This window comes from Mobula hypostoma, chromosome 1 (assembly GCF_963921235.1).
Source record: "Mobula hypostoma chromosome 1, sMobHyp1.1, whole genome shotgun sequence".
Classification (NCBI taxonomy): Eukaryota; Metazoa; Chordata; class Chondrichthyes; order Myliobatiformes; family Myliobatidae; genus Mobula; species Mobula hypostoma.
In genome coordinates, this window is record NC_086097.1 from 38,672,839 (window position 1) to 38,690,578 (window position 17,740).

The 17,740-nt window shown below is 40.9% G+C and overlaps 1 protein-coding gene across 1 annotated transcript in view; it reads right to left on the reverse strand.

Moving 5' to 3' along the window:
- The window catches only part of LOC134353806 (spermatogenesis-associated protein 7-like), a 105,645-nt gene extending 93,034 nt beyond the window's left edge, over nucleotides 1-12,611 (reverse strand). Inside the window, exons 1-3 of the mRNA XM_063062263.1 lie at nucleotides 12,475-12,611; nucleotides 4,163-4,255; nucleotides 2,349-2,396 (exon numbers count right to left, since the gene is read on the reverse strand). Of these exons, the coding sequence (XP_062918333.1) occupies nucleotides 2,349-2,396; nucleotides 4,163-4,255; nucleotides 12,475-12,511 (178 nt within the window). The 5' untranslated portion in view covers nucleotides 12,512-12,611. The remainder of the gene's footprint in view (nucleotides 1-2,348; nucleotides 2,397-4,162; nucleotides 4,256-12,474) is intronic.
- Nucleotides 12,612-17,740: the final 5,129 nt, after the last annotated feature.

The following is a 17,740-nucleotide window of genomic DNA, read 5'->3' on the forward strand; positions in this document are numbered from 1 at the left end:
TAAGGATTTGTCAAATCTTAAAACACATACAACTTCATATATTAAAACAAAATGGGAGAAGGAAGGAGGGATAATTATACCTGAGGAAGAATGGACAATAATATGGAGGTATCAATGTAAGTGTACCAGTTCACAGAAATTGAGGGAGTTCAGGTGGAAAAAAATTGCTAAGATATTTTATTACACCGTCTCAGAAATCCCATTTTGATAGTAACCTCCCTGTTTGCTGGAGAAATTGTGGAAATCAAAATGCAAACCATTAGCACATTTTCTGGGAATGCCCCGTTATCAAAGGCTACTGGAGTGGGATACACAATGCCCTACAAGACATCTTTAAACGTAAAATACCCTTAGAAAGTAAGACCATATATTTTGGGTATATACCTCAAGAATGGTTGAAAAGAGATAAATATTTAATGAATATACTGCTGGTGGCTGGTAAAAGGACTCTTTCCAGGAAATGGTTATCACAGGACAGCACAATTTTAAGTGCATGGATGGAAATTACAATGGACATTTACAAAATGGAGAAGATAACAGCATCTGTTAATCATAAGTTGGAACAATTTGATTCAAACTGGGAAAAATGGTTTAACTACATAACACCTCATAGGCCTGATTTTATTCTCACAAATCAATGAATATGTTGTTAAAAAAAAATCACTCCCTACTTGTACATAGTTTTCTCCTTTTGCTTGTTCTTTCTTTCCTCTCTTTTCTATAAGTGTATACCTCAGATAAATATTATGTGGAGATTTGTGGCATATATGACTAAATGATATATATGTACAATATCTGAAATACATCTCATGGAAATGTTTGCTTGATGATGAACTTCAGTAAACAATAAATTACAAAAAAAAAGAAAATGCATACCAAAAGGGCAATTGTAGAATAGTCATAGGGGATCCCAATATTCAAGTAGCTTGGGGAAGTCAGGTTGGTGCTGGATTCTAGGAGGATGTTTCCTATGGCGGGAGAGTCTATGACCAGAGGGCAGACCCTCAGAATAGAGGGGCATTCTTTTAGAAAGGAAACAAGGAGGAATTTCTTTAACCAGAGAGTGGTGGATCTGTGAAATTTGTTGCCACAAGCAGCTGTGCAGGCCTAGTGTCTATGTATATTTAAGGCGGAGGTTGACAGATTCTTGATTGGTCAGGGCATGAAGGGATACATTGAGAGGGCAGGAGAATGGGGCAGAGAGGAAAATTGGATCACCCATGATGAAATGACAGAGCAGACTCGATAGGCCAAATGGCCTAATTCTGCTTCGATGTCTTATGCTCTTCTTCGACGAACTTCATCAGTAAGGATAACCTTAATTCCTTAAATAGCTTTCTGACATATTCCAATAGAAGGTAAGATAAAACAGATAAATTCTACCCAACCCCACTACCACCACCCAAAGCCCACTTACACTACCACAGCTGCTGTATGACGTGCTCTGTTTCTCCAGCATTTTTATTTCTATTTTCCAGCATCTGCAATGTTTTGGAAATGTATTAATGTTTAATTCACAGCTGCTTCTCTTCTTGGACACTGTCAATGAGATTCAAGCTTCCCAAGCTGTTGGTGGCATCCTCGATCCTCCTCCATTACTTTGATCAGTCACAAAATAGTAACGATATTATGACTTTTCAAATGCTTTAAGGGCATTCCTGAATATTCATGGTAATCTCTCACCAAAAGCTTATTGTAGTCGATTGGTGTCCAGCATCTGAATGGTGTGGCCCATCCACCCAAATTGGGCAAACGTAATCACACCCTCAATGATGGGGATGTTGGCCTTGGGGAGCACAATGGCATTGTTTTGCTTATCCTGCCAGTGAATAAATAGGGTTTTGTGAAGACAGCATTAATGCAGTGGGTGCTATAAAAATTATTAGAATTGCAAGGATGAGATGATGTGGCTATTAAGATAAACCAGATAAACTGTGACTGTTTATTACATCAGAGAAGGTTGAGAAGGAAATGTTTAAAATGATAATATAAATGCAGAAAAATAACTATCAATTAACAGATCAGTAATTAGAGGTATAAATTCAAGATAAACACCAAAATAGGATTAGGATTCATTTTTTTTAAGTGCAACCATTAATTAATGGAATGGATCACCAAAGACAGAAATATAACTAATGCCATCACATTTCTAAATGAAAAAAAATTGAAAAGAAAATGTGGAGGATATAGTATTGAATGACTACTCTTTCAGAGAACTTCTGAGCCAAATGCCCTTTTGCCTCAGGCAGTGAAAACCACAATTGAACAGTCTGTGGTATAAATATTAATTTATTCTATATCACATTATTTTTATTTAAAACTTATTCTGCAATAAATGAATTACTTACATTTTACACTTAATAGCATGCTTTTTGGAACAGAACAATCCACAGAAGCTGAAAGAACAAAAATATCAGTATTATTATTTTTGTAAGTTTTTCTTGAAGAAAATGCAGAATAAGGAGACTGACGCAGATTAATTTTAGGCCATTCAGCTCAAGTGATCTACACCAGTGCTTTATGCTTCACACATGCCTCCTTCCACCCTTCTTTAACTAACCTTATCAGTACATGCACTTATTCCTTCTGTACCTTTTTCTGCAATCTCCTTCCAAAAGCAGTTAAATTTCACCACATCACTATATAAAGCCCACTCCTACGACTACAGCTACCTCTTGATGCACCAAGTGCTTCCACCATTTTTTTTTTAGTTCTCATTTCATGTATCAGCAACATGTCGGCTGCTTCTCTTCCAGATAATTATAACTTAAATAGGCTCTCCACGACTTGGACACTCAAAGGAAAACTTGAGAATTAGAACAGTAAATTTTTGTTTATTCAGTATTTATGCATCTGGAATTCTCATACAACCAGCAAAAATTTCTAAGAAGCTTAAAATACCATACTACCCGACTTCTCATTCCCCCTCCCCACCAACTCCCCATAGATGTCAGATCACTAAGAATATATTATACTTCATCTTTCAATTAAGCACTTCGATATATTCTGAATTCAACACCAAGATCACCAATTTCAGATCATCTACCTCCAAATTATTCCAGTTCCAGATTCAAAGTAATTAAATTGAAATCTCTATAGGAGGAGCGCTGAGCAAACTAGTGGGCCTAAAAGTAAACAAGTACCCTGGTCCTGATGCAATGCATCCCAAGGTACTGAAAGAAATGTTGGATTTATAGTAGAGGTGACATCTGTCTGCAAAAGAAACAAAGTTATCATGCAACTTTGCTGATGCTATATAACTCAATACTTCTGCCTTCAAAGGGAATCGAAGACTGCTGTCATATGGACTCGAATTTTGACTCGATGAGCTGACAGCATTTGAGACAGACTTAAAACAAATTGCTCGGAGGTATTTCTCTTCTTGTCTTTCATGTTACTTCACCTGGCTGTTAAAAATGACCACATGGGCCAATCAAACTTGGAGCAACTCATTAAATTCAGAAAAACCTGGTAGAAAGTTATTACAAGACCTAGATTCAGCCCAAACCACTGAGACAGGTCTGCAGTATTTAGCTATCCTTCAATACTTTATAATGTTTAAAGATGATATATTAAATCTTTAAAATGATTAACTTTTAAAATACATCTAATATGACAAAATAATTTTAGAAGAAGACCAATATTAATGAGCCTGTTTTTAACATTCGGATTTAAAAATTATTTTTTAATTTACAAGCTATTTGAAAGATGCTAAAATACATTCTTCAATTAACAAGCCATTGCAAAGATTTAGAAAAAGTTGATAAATATTTTAGATCTACTGTTTTGATCTCTAGCAGCTGTTCTCGTTCATTAAAATCTGCAGCAACCCCAGGAAGACCCAATAAGCCTTTTCAAACAGAGTATAAAATATATGGGCATGTTATCTTCATATGTAGAATGCATTCAGTTCAATTTCAGACTGCCTTGCTGATGTCCTTATTAACTAAAATGTAGGGACATTATCAATACAGCCTGCACAGGCACCCAGTTACTATCAGTGTCCGGAATTCCTGCATTAGGTTATGCATAAGCATCTACTGAATAACAACACTGAAAGCCAGTAATTTGGATGTCACAAAACCCTGGCTCAAACATAGAGTATAACTTGGTGAAGAATATTCTGTTGACTAGATTTTCATTAGTAACATTCTGTGATTACCTTTAGCAGAGAGAATTCTGTTGTAGTGGGAAGCCATATGAGCTTGAGTTAGCTGCTGGTCAACCACTCTCCTGGAAGAACTTACATAGTAAACTGTAAGGAGAAAGTGATGTGTGTGATACACTGAGATAAATCCAAAATCTTTTTCAAGTAGAAAAATTATTGCACTTTAACACACACAAAGTACTGGAAGAATTCAGCAAGGCAGCAAGTACATAAACAGTTGACTTTTCAGACCAAGACCTTTATCAGTGCCTCACCAATGTCAAGGAGGCTGCACGGAGAGCACAGATGCAGTAGATGACCCCCATAAGACTCGGAGGTGAAGTGTTGCCTCACCTGGAAGGACTGTTTGGGAGGCGTAGGGGCAAGTGTAGCACTTGTCCCATTTGCAGGGATAAATATCACGAGGGAGATCAGTGGAAAGGGATAAGTAGACAAGAGTCAAATGGACAGTGATCCCCATTGAAAGTGGAGAGTTGGGGGGAAAGGGTAAGATGTGTCTAACAGTAGAATCCCATTATAGATGCTGAAAGTTGCATAGAAGATAGAACAGTGCAGCACAGTACAGGCCCTTTGGCTCACAGTGTTGTGCCGACCATTTCATCGACTTCAAATACGATCTATCCCTCCTCTCCCACATATCCGTTGGTTTCTCTTTCATCTATCCATGTACCTATCTAAGAGTTTCTTTCCAATGACCCTAATTTATTTCTCTACCACCATCCCTGGCAGTGCATTCCATGCACTAACAACACTGTGAGAAACCTACCTTTGATATCCCCCATACTCCAATCACCTTAAAAATATGTCCTTTCGTTTTAGCCATTCCACCCTCGGAAAAGGCACTGGCTGTCTACTCTACCTATGCCTTATATCACCACATATTGAAATCTATAAAGTCTCCTCTCAGAGAATGATATGCTGGATATGGAGACTCATAGGGAGGTATGAAAGGACAAGAGGAACATGATACCTGTTACGAAAGTAGAAGGATGGGATGATGGCAGATGTGCAAGAAATGGAGGAGATACGAGTGAGGGCAGCTTTAATGGTGTTGAAGAAAGAGGACATCTCAGATGTCCTAAACTGGAAACCTCATCCTATGAACAGATGTTGCAAAGATCTCCTTTTCTCAATCTTGCTATCTTCATCTCTGGAGACAGGTTATCAACTGATATCTTTCATAGACCTACTGACTCTCATAGCTACCTTGACTATATCTCTTCCCACCCTGTCACGTTTAAAAATACTATTCTCTTTTCTCAGCCCCTCCATCTCCATTGCATCTGGAGTCAGGATGTTGTTTTGGAGATATTCAAGACCAAGGTGACATTGCATTTGAACTACTGTGTAGTTTTAGTCACGCTGTCATTGGAAAATCATCATTAAATTAGAAAGAATGCAGTTAAGATTTATGAGGACACTTGGTGAGCAACATTGTAGGCATTCATTGCTTCCATGTTGTGTTACTCTATATGAGTGGTGAGGTGGACATACGTCTCTAGCGAAGGAGGTGTAAAGTGCTCCTTTCCTCTGCTAGTCTGCAAGTCACCCTTGGGCAAGGTGTAGCACCTGCTTAGCCTTCAGATCAGGATCATGTGAAGCCATGGGAGCAGGCAGTGGATGATTGTACGAGCAGCTGGTGCATATCACAAGTCTTGATTATGTGACCACTGATGCCAGGCAGACAATCTCTGAACAGTATTGATAATGGCTGGGATCACCCGTCTTGTAAAGACACCGCCCAGAAGAAGGCAATGGCAAACCACTTCTGTACAAAAATTTTCCAAGTCACAGTCACAGAAAGACCATGATCGCCTATGCCATACAACACGGCACATCACAAACAAACAAATTACTCTATAATAGGTGATGCTCGTTCAGCTGTATCTATGCATGGTTTGAATGGTAATTAAATATGATTGATTTGATTTGATGGAAGAGACAATGAAAACCCTCTCAAATGTGATCAGAGTACAATGACATTATCCTAGTGATCCACCCATCCAACCTTGCCTCTAGACAAATAAGAAGTTTAAAAGGCCTGAGGTAACAAACAATAAGTCCTCAACAGAAGATGGTATCCCTGTAGAAGTCCTTGAACTTGCAGATGAGGAGCTTCCATCACAATCCCATTGCCACATCTGGCAAGGGGAGGATATAATAAGAATGTGACCAACTGCAAGAAATGGGCAGATCTGATTATACTGCTTTCCTGCAGTTTGACACAGGGATCGCCACAATCAGTCTTCCTCAGCCTTCTCCTCTCAGTGGCCAAAGAGCTACACCCAAATTGCAGTATGAATGTTGGAAATGATCTTCAAGAGCAGAGAAAAGCATATACATGCAGGTTCTTCCCATCATATGAATGCCCAAATTATGTACACTCCATACATATAAACAAGCTTTTTGGGAAACCAGCAGGATGGATCTACTGACTGCTGTACATATGCAGGTATCTTCTTCTGTCTGGGAATGCAGTTTGCAGATGCATCCCTGATGTGCAAACTATTTGGTTACAAACAGTTCACAGAAACAGATTCCTGCTGTAATCTGGGCACAATCTACATATACGAAGAAATCTGCAGATGCTGGAAATTCAAGCAACACACACACAAAATGCTGGTGGAACGCAGCAGGCCAGACAGTATCCATAGGAAGAAGCACAGTAGACATTTTGGGTCGAGACCATTCGTCAGGACTAACTGAAAGAAGAGATAGTAAGAGATTTGTAAGTGGGAGGGGGAGATCTGAAATGATAGGAGAAGACAGGAGGAAGAGGGATAGAGCTAAGAGCTGGAAAATTGATTGGCAAAAAGGATACAAAGCTGGAGAAGGGAGGGGATCATAGGATGGGAGGCCTAGGGAGAAAGAAAGGGGAAGGAGCGCCAGAGGAAGATGGACAGCAAGCAAGGAGTTATTGTGAGAGGGACAGAGAGAAAGAAAAGGAAAAAATAATAAATAAATAAGGGATGGGGTAAGAACGGGAGGAGGGGCATTAACGGAAGTTAGAGAAGTCAATGTTCGTGCCTTCAAGTTGGAGGCTACCCAGATGGAATATAAGGTGTTGTTCCTCCAACCTGAGTGTGGCTTCATCTTGACAGTAGAGGAGGCCGTGGATAGACATATCAGAATGGGAATGGAACGTGGAATTAAAATGTGTGGCCACTGGGAGATCCTGCTTTCTCTGGCGGACAGAGCGTAGGTGTTCAGCGAAACAGTCTCCCAGTCTGCGTCAGGTCTCGCCAATATGTAGAAGGCCACATCGGGAGCACCAGATGCAGTATATCACACCAGCCAACTCACAGGCGAAGTGTTGCCTCACCTGGAAGGACTGTCTGGGGTCCTGAATGGTGGTGAGAGAGGAAGCGTAAGGGCATGTGTAGCACTTGTTCCGCTTACAAATCTACATAAACTATACATACCACACATGGCATTTTTTTGGCCTCAGTTAAAGCTTCATTTGCGTCAACTGTAGTGAACGGTGGAATATGCTTCAGTTTGGTTGTCCCAGAAATTCACCTCCATCTCAAGTTTGTTTATAATAGCATGCAAATCATAATCCTAATTACTCTCAGCATCTGTTGTCGTCAAGCAAACCTGTGTCATTGCCCCAATTTCTTTATTCAATCCTTCTCATTAGAGTGCAACACCTTTACTAACTCCTAAGATTCCCTGGCCCATGACTGCTCAAAGTGAAGAAGGGGCCCTCAGGATGGCACTCACAACCTGAATAAAGCAGTCCAGCATAAATGACCCAGTGAACAAGCTACCCGACTACCCCCCTTCTGACGGGCACCTCTTGAATTATCTGTGGAAAAATTTGTAGTTCTTTCATTAGCCGTGTAAGTCACCTCCACACTAAGTTGAAAAAAATCATCTTCAATCTTAAGTGATTGTCTAAGATAGTTTTCCAAGTCCTCTGGACTCTCCATGTGTACATTTTTGTTCCATCTCCTCCATCAATACTCTTTTTGATCTTAAATATCACCATCATCCTGATGGATTCACCTTGACAACCGAGCTCTTGTATTCTATGCCTCTATTTATAAAGCTCAGGATTCCTTTTTTCTTTTAACCACCTTCAAATGAGCTTTGCAAACATACCTCCTGAACAATTTTACTCACACACCTTTTAGAATTGTGCAACCTAGTTTAAACTGCTTCTCATTTCCACAATCAAAAGTTAACAGTGCATTTCTCAGTACTAATTTTTATCTACTAGTTATTCACCCATACCACCAGCTCAACTATGTTTCCTTGAAATCTATTATTTTTCTCATCAAAGTTCAGTCACTACGTCTCTGCAAACTTTCACTGCAGTTCTTTGTCTGTTGTTACTTGCCCATAATCTGCCAAACCAGAATAAAGATTGGATCCTTGGTTCTCATCTTCAACCCCACCATCATTCCATTCAATGAATTTTCCTCCATAACTTCTGCAACCTTCAAAAACCACCAGGCACATGTTCCACAATCCACTTCAGCAGTCTGTATACACATGACTGTGTGGCTCGGCATAGGTCAATTACCATCTACAAATTTGCTGACAATACAACCATTGTTGGTAGAATCTCAGGTGGTGATGAGAGGGCGTACAGGAGTGAGATATGCCAACTAGTGGAGTGGTGCCGCAGCAACAACCTGGCACTCAATGTCAGTAAGACAAAAGAACTGATTGTGAATTTCAGGAAGCGTAAGACGAAGGAACATATACCAATCCTCATAGAGGGATCAGAAGTGGAGAGAGTGAGCAGCTTCAAGTTCCTGGGTGTCAAGATCTCTGAGGATCTAACCTGGTCCAAACATATTGATATAGTCATAAAGAAGGCAAGATAGCAGCTATACTGTATTAGGAGTTTGAAGAGATTTGGCATGTCAATAAAATACACTCAAAAACTTCTATAGCTGTACCATGGAGAGCATTCTGACAGGCTGCATCACTGTCTGGTATGGAGGGGCTACTGCACAGGACCAAAAGAAGCTGCAGAAGGTTGTAAATCTAGTCAGTTCCATCTTGGGCACTAGCCTACAAAGTACCCAGGACATCTTTAGGGAGCGGTGTCTCAGAAAGAAAGCATCCATTATTAAAGACCTCCAGCACCCAGGGCATGCCCTTTTCTCACTGTTACCATCAAGAAAGGAGATACAGAAGCCTGAAGGTACACATTCAGCAATTCAGGAACAGCTTCTTCCCCTCTGCCATCTGATTCCTAAATGGACAATGAAGCTTTGGACACTACCTCACTTTTTTAAAATATACATTATTTCTGTTTTTTGCACATTTTTAATAATCTATTCAATATACGTAATTGAGTTACTTGTTTATTTATTATTACGTCTTAATTAATTTATTTTTTCTCTCTCTCTGCTAGATTATGTATTGCATTGAACTGCTGCTGCTAAGTTAACAAATTTCATGTCACGTGCCGATGTTAATAAATCTGATTGATTCTGAACTGTTTCTTTCCTGATGGCTATTGCAGAAGATGCAGCACCTGCCCTTTTGCCTTGCCCCTTCTCACCATCTAAGGACTCAAATATTCCTTCCAGGTAACAGCAATTTACTTGCACTTCCAAGTTTTGTTTGCATTTGGACCTCATGATGTGGTCTCTTCTATTTGATGAAACCAAAATGGGACTGGATGATGGTTTCAAAGAACACTTCTTTTCAGTCCACTCAAAAGACCTTGAACTTCAAACTACACACATCAAAGTTGCTGGTGAACGCAGCAGGCCAGGCAGCATCTCTAGGAAGAGGTACAGTGGACGTTTCGGGCCCGAAACATCGAGTGTACCTCTTCCTAGAGATGCTGCCTGGCCTGCTGCGTTCACCAGCAACTTTGATGTGTGTTGCTTGAATTTCCAGCATCTGTAGAATTCGTGTTTATGAACTTCAAACTGGCTGTTATTAATTGTCCAGCTCAGTAATCCATGATTGATCCTGATGCTTTTGTTGCAGATTTTGCATATTTTTCCAGTGACCTCAGGGATTTCCTCCATGTGCTGTGGTTTCCTCACCCACATTCTAAAGAAATGTTGGTGATTGTAAATTACCTTGTGTCGATGGGTAGGAGAATGGGAATGTGGGAAACAATCAATTATGGGGAAATGTGAATATAGGAGTGATATGAATGACCTTCTTCAATATTGTGGGCACGTAGCCAAGTGGTTAAGGCATTCGTTTAGTGATCTCAAGGTCGCTAGTTCGAGCCTCAGCTGTGGCAGTGTGTTTGTGTCCTTGAGCAAGGCACTTAATCACAAACTGCTCTAGTGTCTGTGTGAGGAGTAGCGCCTCACACAGACTTCCAATCTGTGCCTTAGAAGGCATGAAAATGCCCGACGTAGGCCTCTCATGGTCTGAGTCGATGTTCCCTCCCCTTCAATATCATAAGAAATTGTGATATAAAAATATAATTGACCTCCTGCACAATTCTAACAAAACCCAATGTCAGCTCAACAGCACCTCATCTTCCCACTGGGTATAATGTAGTTCTTTGGACCCAACAGTGAATTCAACAATATCAGTCAACTAGCTTTTTTCTGTGTTGGAACTGGCAGCTCTATTAGAAGGTCATCCACCTGTTACATTAACTGTTTTTTCTCTCTCCATAGATGCTGTATGATCTGAAAAGTCTTCTTTATTTCAGAATTCCAACAAGTGCTGTGTATGGCATTTAATGTTCCTGCATTTTAGTTCTAAATGCCTTTATTCATTTTCCTCTATTTATATGGCTCCAAAAACACGGTAGCTTAGTGGTTAGCACCATGCTTTACAGTACAGATGACAAAGGTTCAACTCCTGCTGCTGTCTGTAAGTTTATATGTTCTCCCTGTGACTGTGTGGGTTTCCTCTGGGTGCACCCATTTTTTCCTCAGATGGGTCCAAAGACGTATCAGTTAGTAGGTTGGGTGATCATTTGCAAATAGTCCTAACGCCGACTCCTCTGCTTGCATCTTTGGAAACAACTCTATTTCTATCTTTGATATCTCTTTTTTTCCCTTTCAAGGTTCTTCTAAAGACCCTGACCTGGAGTTACATGCAGTCTTCTGTTCTTTGCGGAAATGGGACCCGCTCTTGGGGCCTCACGACCGGCTGCTTTTCGATATGCCAAGGATGCGGCCTAGAAGACTAGTGCGCCTTCAGGGTACCAGATTTTCATGGCTCTCGAGGCAGGTGGGGATTCAAGGCCAGTGCCGCCGCCTCATGCATCATGGGAGAAGGAAGATCGTAAGCAGCGAGCTCAGAAAAAGCAATGCAACAGACTTTTAACATAATAAATCAGCAAGTTGCTTTGTTATGTCTCCCCTCTCACTGTGAAACAGGGACACCTCTTTTTCCCCTATTAGGGAGAGAGAGAGAGAGCCTGTGGAATGTCGATATGCCTGTGGTGAGCGAGTAGTTTTTGGGGTACTGCAAGTCTGTGTCTTTATTGATGCTTTGCTGCATGCTTGAGTGCTCAGTGGAGGGTGTCAATGCTTTTTTTCACTGGTGAGGGAGTGGGGACGTTGCTTTGCTGCTGCTTATGCATGGGATGGGAGAGTTGGGGGGCTTTGGGGTTCTAACATTTAACTGTCATTCATTCATTCTTGGGGCAGTCCTCTGTTTTCATGGATGTTTGTGAAGAAAAAGAATTTTCAGAATGTATATTGCATACGTTTCTCTGAGATTAAATGTACCTATTGAAACCTACTGATTAGACTAGGATTAAATTAGGGAATTGCTGAGAGCAGGAAGGGTCTATTTCCTGCTGTATCTCAATAAATAAATAAACAGAAAGAGCTACAGTTAGCTGGCATTCAATCTCCCCTTTTATACAGTAAAGTAATTTTGTCAGAAGGATAATCTTAGTGTCCAATTTTCTACCTGCATTCCCTTATCGTCACCTATCGCCATTTCCTCAATTTACTCTTCCAGTTCTGATAAAAGGCCATTACTTGAAACACTACCGCTTTCTTACCTCTCTCTCCACAGGTGATTTCTAGTTTGTTGATATTCTCAGAATTAGGGAATGTTAATCTCACAGTTGCAGTATCAGCATTTTTTTTTGCTTTTGAAATTCTATCCACTGCTGTTACAGCCCTCTCAGCTTCAACCTCGATGTCAGGGGTATTATCGACAGCTACTTAACGTACAAATGGATACTGGGGCTGTAACATTGTTTTGTCCCAATGGTTCCCCTTGCCCACTGCTAAGGTGAAGCCGCTTTTGGTGCCACCAGTTCACGCGCGCTCCCGATCAGCACCCGCGCAGCTTCGGTTACCATCTGACTCAGCAACGGATGCTGAAGTTCAGGCCACAGAATGTACCTTTCTTGTTTGCCATGTTGATGCCGAGCCTTCCCATATTCTCGGACGGCGCAAAGACGCGAGTTACGGCAGTCAAAGCCGCCGTTATCTGGGCTCAGAATCAGACAAGAACACCACAGCCGCCATGTCTGTAGCTACGCCGCATCCTCGGAGCTGGGTCAGCCAACCACGGGTCGCATCATGTCTACGTCACTGTTGCCTTAGTGACAGAGGCTGCCCCGGGATCCGGATGTCTCTGGAACAGTGCGAGGGAATTGAGTGGGAGAAGGAATGGAATGAAGGAATGGAGAAGGGAAGGGAAGAGAAAGGGAGAGAGGCGAGGCGAAATAGGAGAAGTGGAAGGAAGAGCGAAGGAGAGGATTGAGAGAGAGAAAGAGGAGAGGGATGGAGGAAGGGGAAAGGAGAGAAGATGGAGGAGGGCAAAGGAGCGGTGCAGAAGAAAGTGAAGAGATAAGGAGAATCTGAGAGGGAAAGATGCATGCAAGGTAAAGAGAAGGAAAGAGGGTGAATGGGGTGAGGGGGGGAAAGGGCAAGGGGAAGAGGAATGTATGTTGGAGTGGAGAATGGAGGTATTTTATTAGTGGGGAAATTAGGTGTGGAATTGGAGAGGAGAGGGGTTGAGGAATGGGGTGAGGAGAGGGTGTAGAAGGGGAGAGGATTTAGGAGTGGGTGAGGAAAGGGTGTAGGAGTGTGGAGTGGAGAGAAGAGGGGTGTAGTTGTGCGGAAAGCAGAGGGTCCAGGAGAAGGTGGTTTGGGAATGGTGAGAATGAGGAAGAGAAGAAACAAGGGAGTGGAAAAGACAGGAGGAGTGGAAGAAATGAAGGGAGAAAGGTTGTTTGGAAAGAATGGGTAAGAAAGGACTCTGGTGAGAATGTACAGTGGGTAAATGAAGAATAATGAGGGACAAAGAGTGAATGAAAGAAGGAGAGTGAGGAAGAGGGTGACATATTTGGAGTAAGCGAGAGATGTGAAGGCGGATGGAATTGGAGGGGGGATCAATAGGGTCAGTGGGCACCTGTGGTGTAAAAGAAAGGATAAAAAAATTAAATGAGTGCAAGGAAAGAGAGACAGACTTGTGATGCTAAAACAGCAAGGAAATGAATGAAGGGGAGAGAATGGACATAATAGACATAACAGTCTGAAGGAAGGACATTGAGGGGGATATGGAAAGAAAGAAAGAGATGGGAGAAAGTTGGTTGGAGGTAAGATCAATCCAAGGAAGAGGGTATAAAATGGGAAGAAAAGTAAAGCAGATGTCAAAATATGTTAATAAATTGTGGCTGAGAATGAATTATAAATAAATGGATGGGAAAAGGAAAAGTTGAGAATTAAATGACTGTTAAAAAATGTGATAAGCGATGTAAGTAGAAGGATGGACCATTGTGAAGGAGAAAAGAAGTTAATTCTTCCTAGTTCAAGCCTGCATCATGTATTCTATGACCTTTTTGGATTTCTTTTTAACTTCAACACAAGAGATTCTGAAGATGTAAGAAGTCTTCAGAAACACACATAAAGTTCTGTTGGAACTCAGCAGGTTAGGCAGCATCCATGGGGAGAAACAAACAGTCACTATTTTGGGTGAGATCCTTCATCAGGACTGGAGGGGAAGGAGGAAGGAGCCAAAATGAGATGATGTGTGTGGGCTGGGGGCGGGGGGAGGAGAACAAGCTGGCAGACAATGACAGAGAGGAAGCAGTGAAAGGAGGTCTCACAGAATAAAGTGCTGGAGGAACTGCAAAATCTCTTCAAGGTATGTCTATTCTGAAGAAGTTTAAATCTCCTCTCCAAGGGAGTTCGGTGAGATCTTCTACTACTCCCCATGATTACCTGCCAACTTGTACACCTTCCACTTCCCCACCGACTTATTCTGGCTTCTTTCCCCTTCCTTTTGAGTCCTGATGAAAAGTCTTGGCCCAAAACAGCAATTGTTTAATGCTTTCTATGGATACTGCCTGACCAGTTGAGTTCCTCCAGGACTTGTATGTGTCCTTTTTAAAATTGTTTGCTTCTAGGAATGTTATTGTATTTTTTCCCTTGAGGGTTGTTGTCACATTGCATTACATAGCTCCAATTATTTTCAAAGTGTCACAAACTGTTACATTGTTGTGCTATCCCTGATATGCTTTCAGTGTCTAGAGACTACACCATTTTAATTATATAATAATGTATAGTCCCCTTCTTATAGTTATTGTGACCATGTCAAACTAAAAGGAGTGTTTTCTACTTTTTGTTAAAAGTTAATTATAAGTAAGCTATCAGTGTATTCATGCAATATACGTTCAATGAATTGGTACAGAAATTAGAGGGATTGGATATTTGCTGGGCACGGTAGGCAAAATGAATTCCTCATGAATTGGTACTGGAACTTCAGTGTTCCGCCATTTACATTCAGTGGCCACTCTGTTAGGTACACCTGCTTGTTAATGCAAGTATCTAATCAACCAATGTGGCAGGAACTCAATGCATAAAAGCATGTAGACGTGATCAAGAGGTTCAAGAAGCTCAGAACAAATATCAAAATGGGGAAGAAATGTGGTCTAAGTGATTTTGACTGTGGAATGATTGTTGGTGCTAGATGGGGTGGTTGGGTATCTCAGAAACTCCTGATCTCCTGGGATTTTCATGCACAACAGTCTCTAGACTTTACAGAGAATAGTGCTAAACTAAAAACATCCACACAGACACACTTATACATACAGTACTGCCCTAGAAGAAGAAAGAAAGCTGTATATTCAAGTCTGCAGCTGACACTTACACAGGAGCTATAACAAACTACATTGAAATGAGCTAGAAATTACAAAGATTCATAGAATTTGCCTTTGGTTCTTTTGTATACCTGTACCTTCTCTTAAACTTTCACATCCCTTGCCAGATGGTAATCAGATTAACAAATTACTCACTGTCAAATTAATATTTTGTAGAGGTTCAACATATCTTTCTTTTGTACTTTATGCTTCTGTTTATATGGTAGGATCCTGATGTTGTTTACATTGTTTTCTTAAGCTATACTTCCATTTTCAACTATCTGTTTTTACAGTAAATGCAATTATCTTCATGCACCTCCATTGGAATTCCATCCTTTAAATGAAATTATTCCTCTGAGTAAAATATATGCTTTTGTACTTCTCAGTCTATGTTCTTTTGCAATCTCTTACTATCCTCCATGTTTACAATGTTTACAAGTTTTGTGTCATTTGTAAGTCTTAAAATGGTGCCCTGTTCACCCAGTACGTGGCATTTATAAATGTAGAGTTAACCAGTGGTCCTACTAGGTACCCTTAGGGATCACCACAATATATCTTGCTCTAAATCAGAAACAATTGATCACACAGTACATTTGCCCTGTCTCTAAATTTAGGCATCCATATCATTGGAATATCAACTGGTCCCTTAGGACTGATGTGGTAATCAAGAAAAAGCATTAGCATATGTTCTCTCTTAGGTGTCATTTGGCTTGTTTGCAAAGCTTCTCTCAAACTACTACAGATGTGCTGTAGAAAATATTCTGATGGATTGCATCTCAGCCTGGTCTGGCATCTGCTCTGCACTGATGGAGCAAGTAGTAAGAAGTAAATACTGCCTGGTCCATTACAGGCTCGTCACTTCCTTTTATCCAGTTCACCTTCAAAATGTTTTGCTTTAGGAGTTCAGAAGAATGGGAGGCCAACAAAATTAAATTTACAAGTTTTCTGGTAGGGCTGGACAGTCTGGACCGAGGAAGGATTTTCTCTCAACTGGGATGCCTGGAACACTCCCAGATTCCAGACTGGGAAATTTCTTCACTTAGACAGTGGTGAACCTGTGAATTTGTTACCACAAGAGGCTCTAGAGACCTGAATGTTTTTAAGGAGAGAGATAGATTTCTCAGTGCAATGTTGAAAAGGTAGGAATTACGGTATTGATATCAATGATCAGTCAAATTGCCGGAGATTTATAGTCAAGCAGTGCAAAAAAGGGCCCATCAAATCTGGGTTGACTATCAAGTACCCAACTACATCAATTGTGCACTAATCCCACTTTAATTCCTCTAACATTCCCACCAATGTCTTTCAGATTCTACCATTCATCTACACAGCAAGGGGCAATTAACAATTGCCAATAGCCTACAACAGTTATAACGAATGAAGCAGCAGTCTTGAAAGGCTGAATTTCCTACTTTTTCTGTTGTCATTCATTCAAAGTGGAAATTGTTAGATTTCTGGAGTTTAAAGGAGCCAAGGGGTTAGGAGAGCGTGTCATCAGCGTCTCCTTTTTTGTCCTGCTTATATTATTGGTTTCCAAATGGACCACCATAGCAGGAATATTTCCGACCTCCCACTCCCAAATCTTTGTCCACACTAAGGTAACATCTTAAAATATGCAGCAATCTATCTGAGGAGGGTGATAGAATTCAAGAACTTCTGAACTTGGAGTGGGAGAACAATTTAGCCTCTGGAGTCTGTACTGTCCTTCAGAAAGTTCATGTCTGCTTCTCTAGGGCATCAAAGGTTATGCTGAGAAGGCGGGGAAGTGGGACTAAATGGGAGAATGGATCAGCTCATGATAAAATGGCGGAGCAGACTCGATGGGCCGAATGGCCGACTTCTGCTCCTTTGCCTTATGGTCTTCCTTAGCACCATTTTTTTGCCCCATCAGCACATCTCTTTAAAACCCAGAAAACTATCAGTCCTCAATTTGAAAAATACCATCACGAAGCAGTGTTATTTCCTCCGTTTCTGTGAAAATGGTGATGTCGGAAAGCTACCCGTTGGTCATTATGGAGCAGATGTAGGCGTGGGAGGTGTTGCAAGGATGAAGATCCAAATGACAACAGAAAAAACAAATAGGTTTTCAAGTTATCATATGAGTAGTTGAACATAAAATAATGCCTACTATAGACAGTTTGAAAAATTGTGCATTCTCTTGTACGATATCATGTTTAGATTTAGCGCACAACAGTGATTGGTTTACTAATTCTGAATGGAAGACCGATAAATGTTTGGAATAGGAATGCAGCAGATCTAATAACGGTGGCAGGGTATGAGAAATAAGGGATGAGCGAGCCTGTGGAAAACGACGCAGATATCTACACGTAACCGTATAAATCCTACCATTGCGTTGACTTGTCTTCACGTCGGGGCTGATTTTACTTTACTCCACAGCGTAAACAGTTGGTGTATCATTGCGTTTGATACGCCCACGATTTAGTAACTTTTGGAAGACATCTTCCGTAGAAAATAAACAAACCAGTCCTCAGCCCCTCCCAGTTTTTATTTGATTCCCTGTT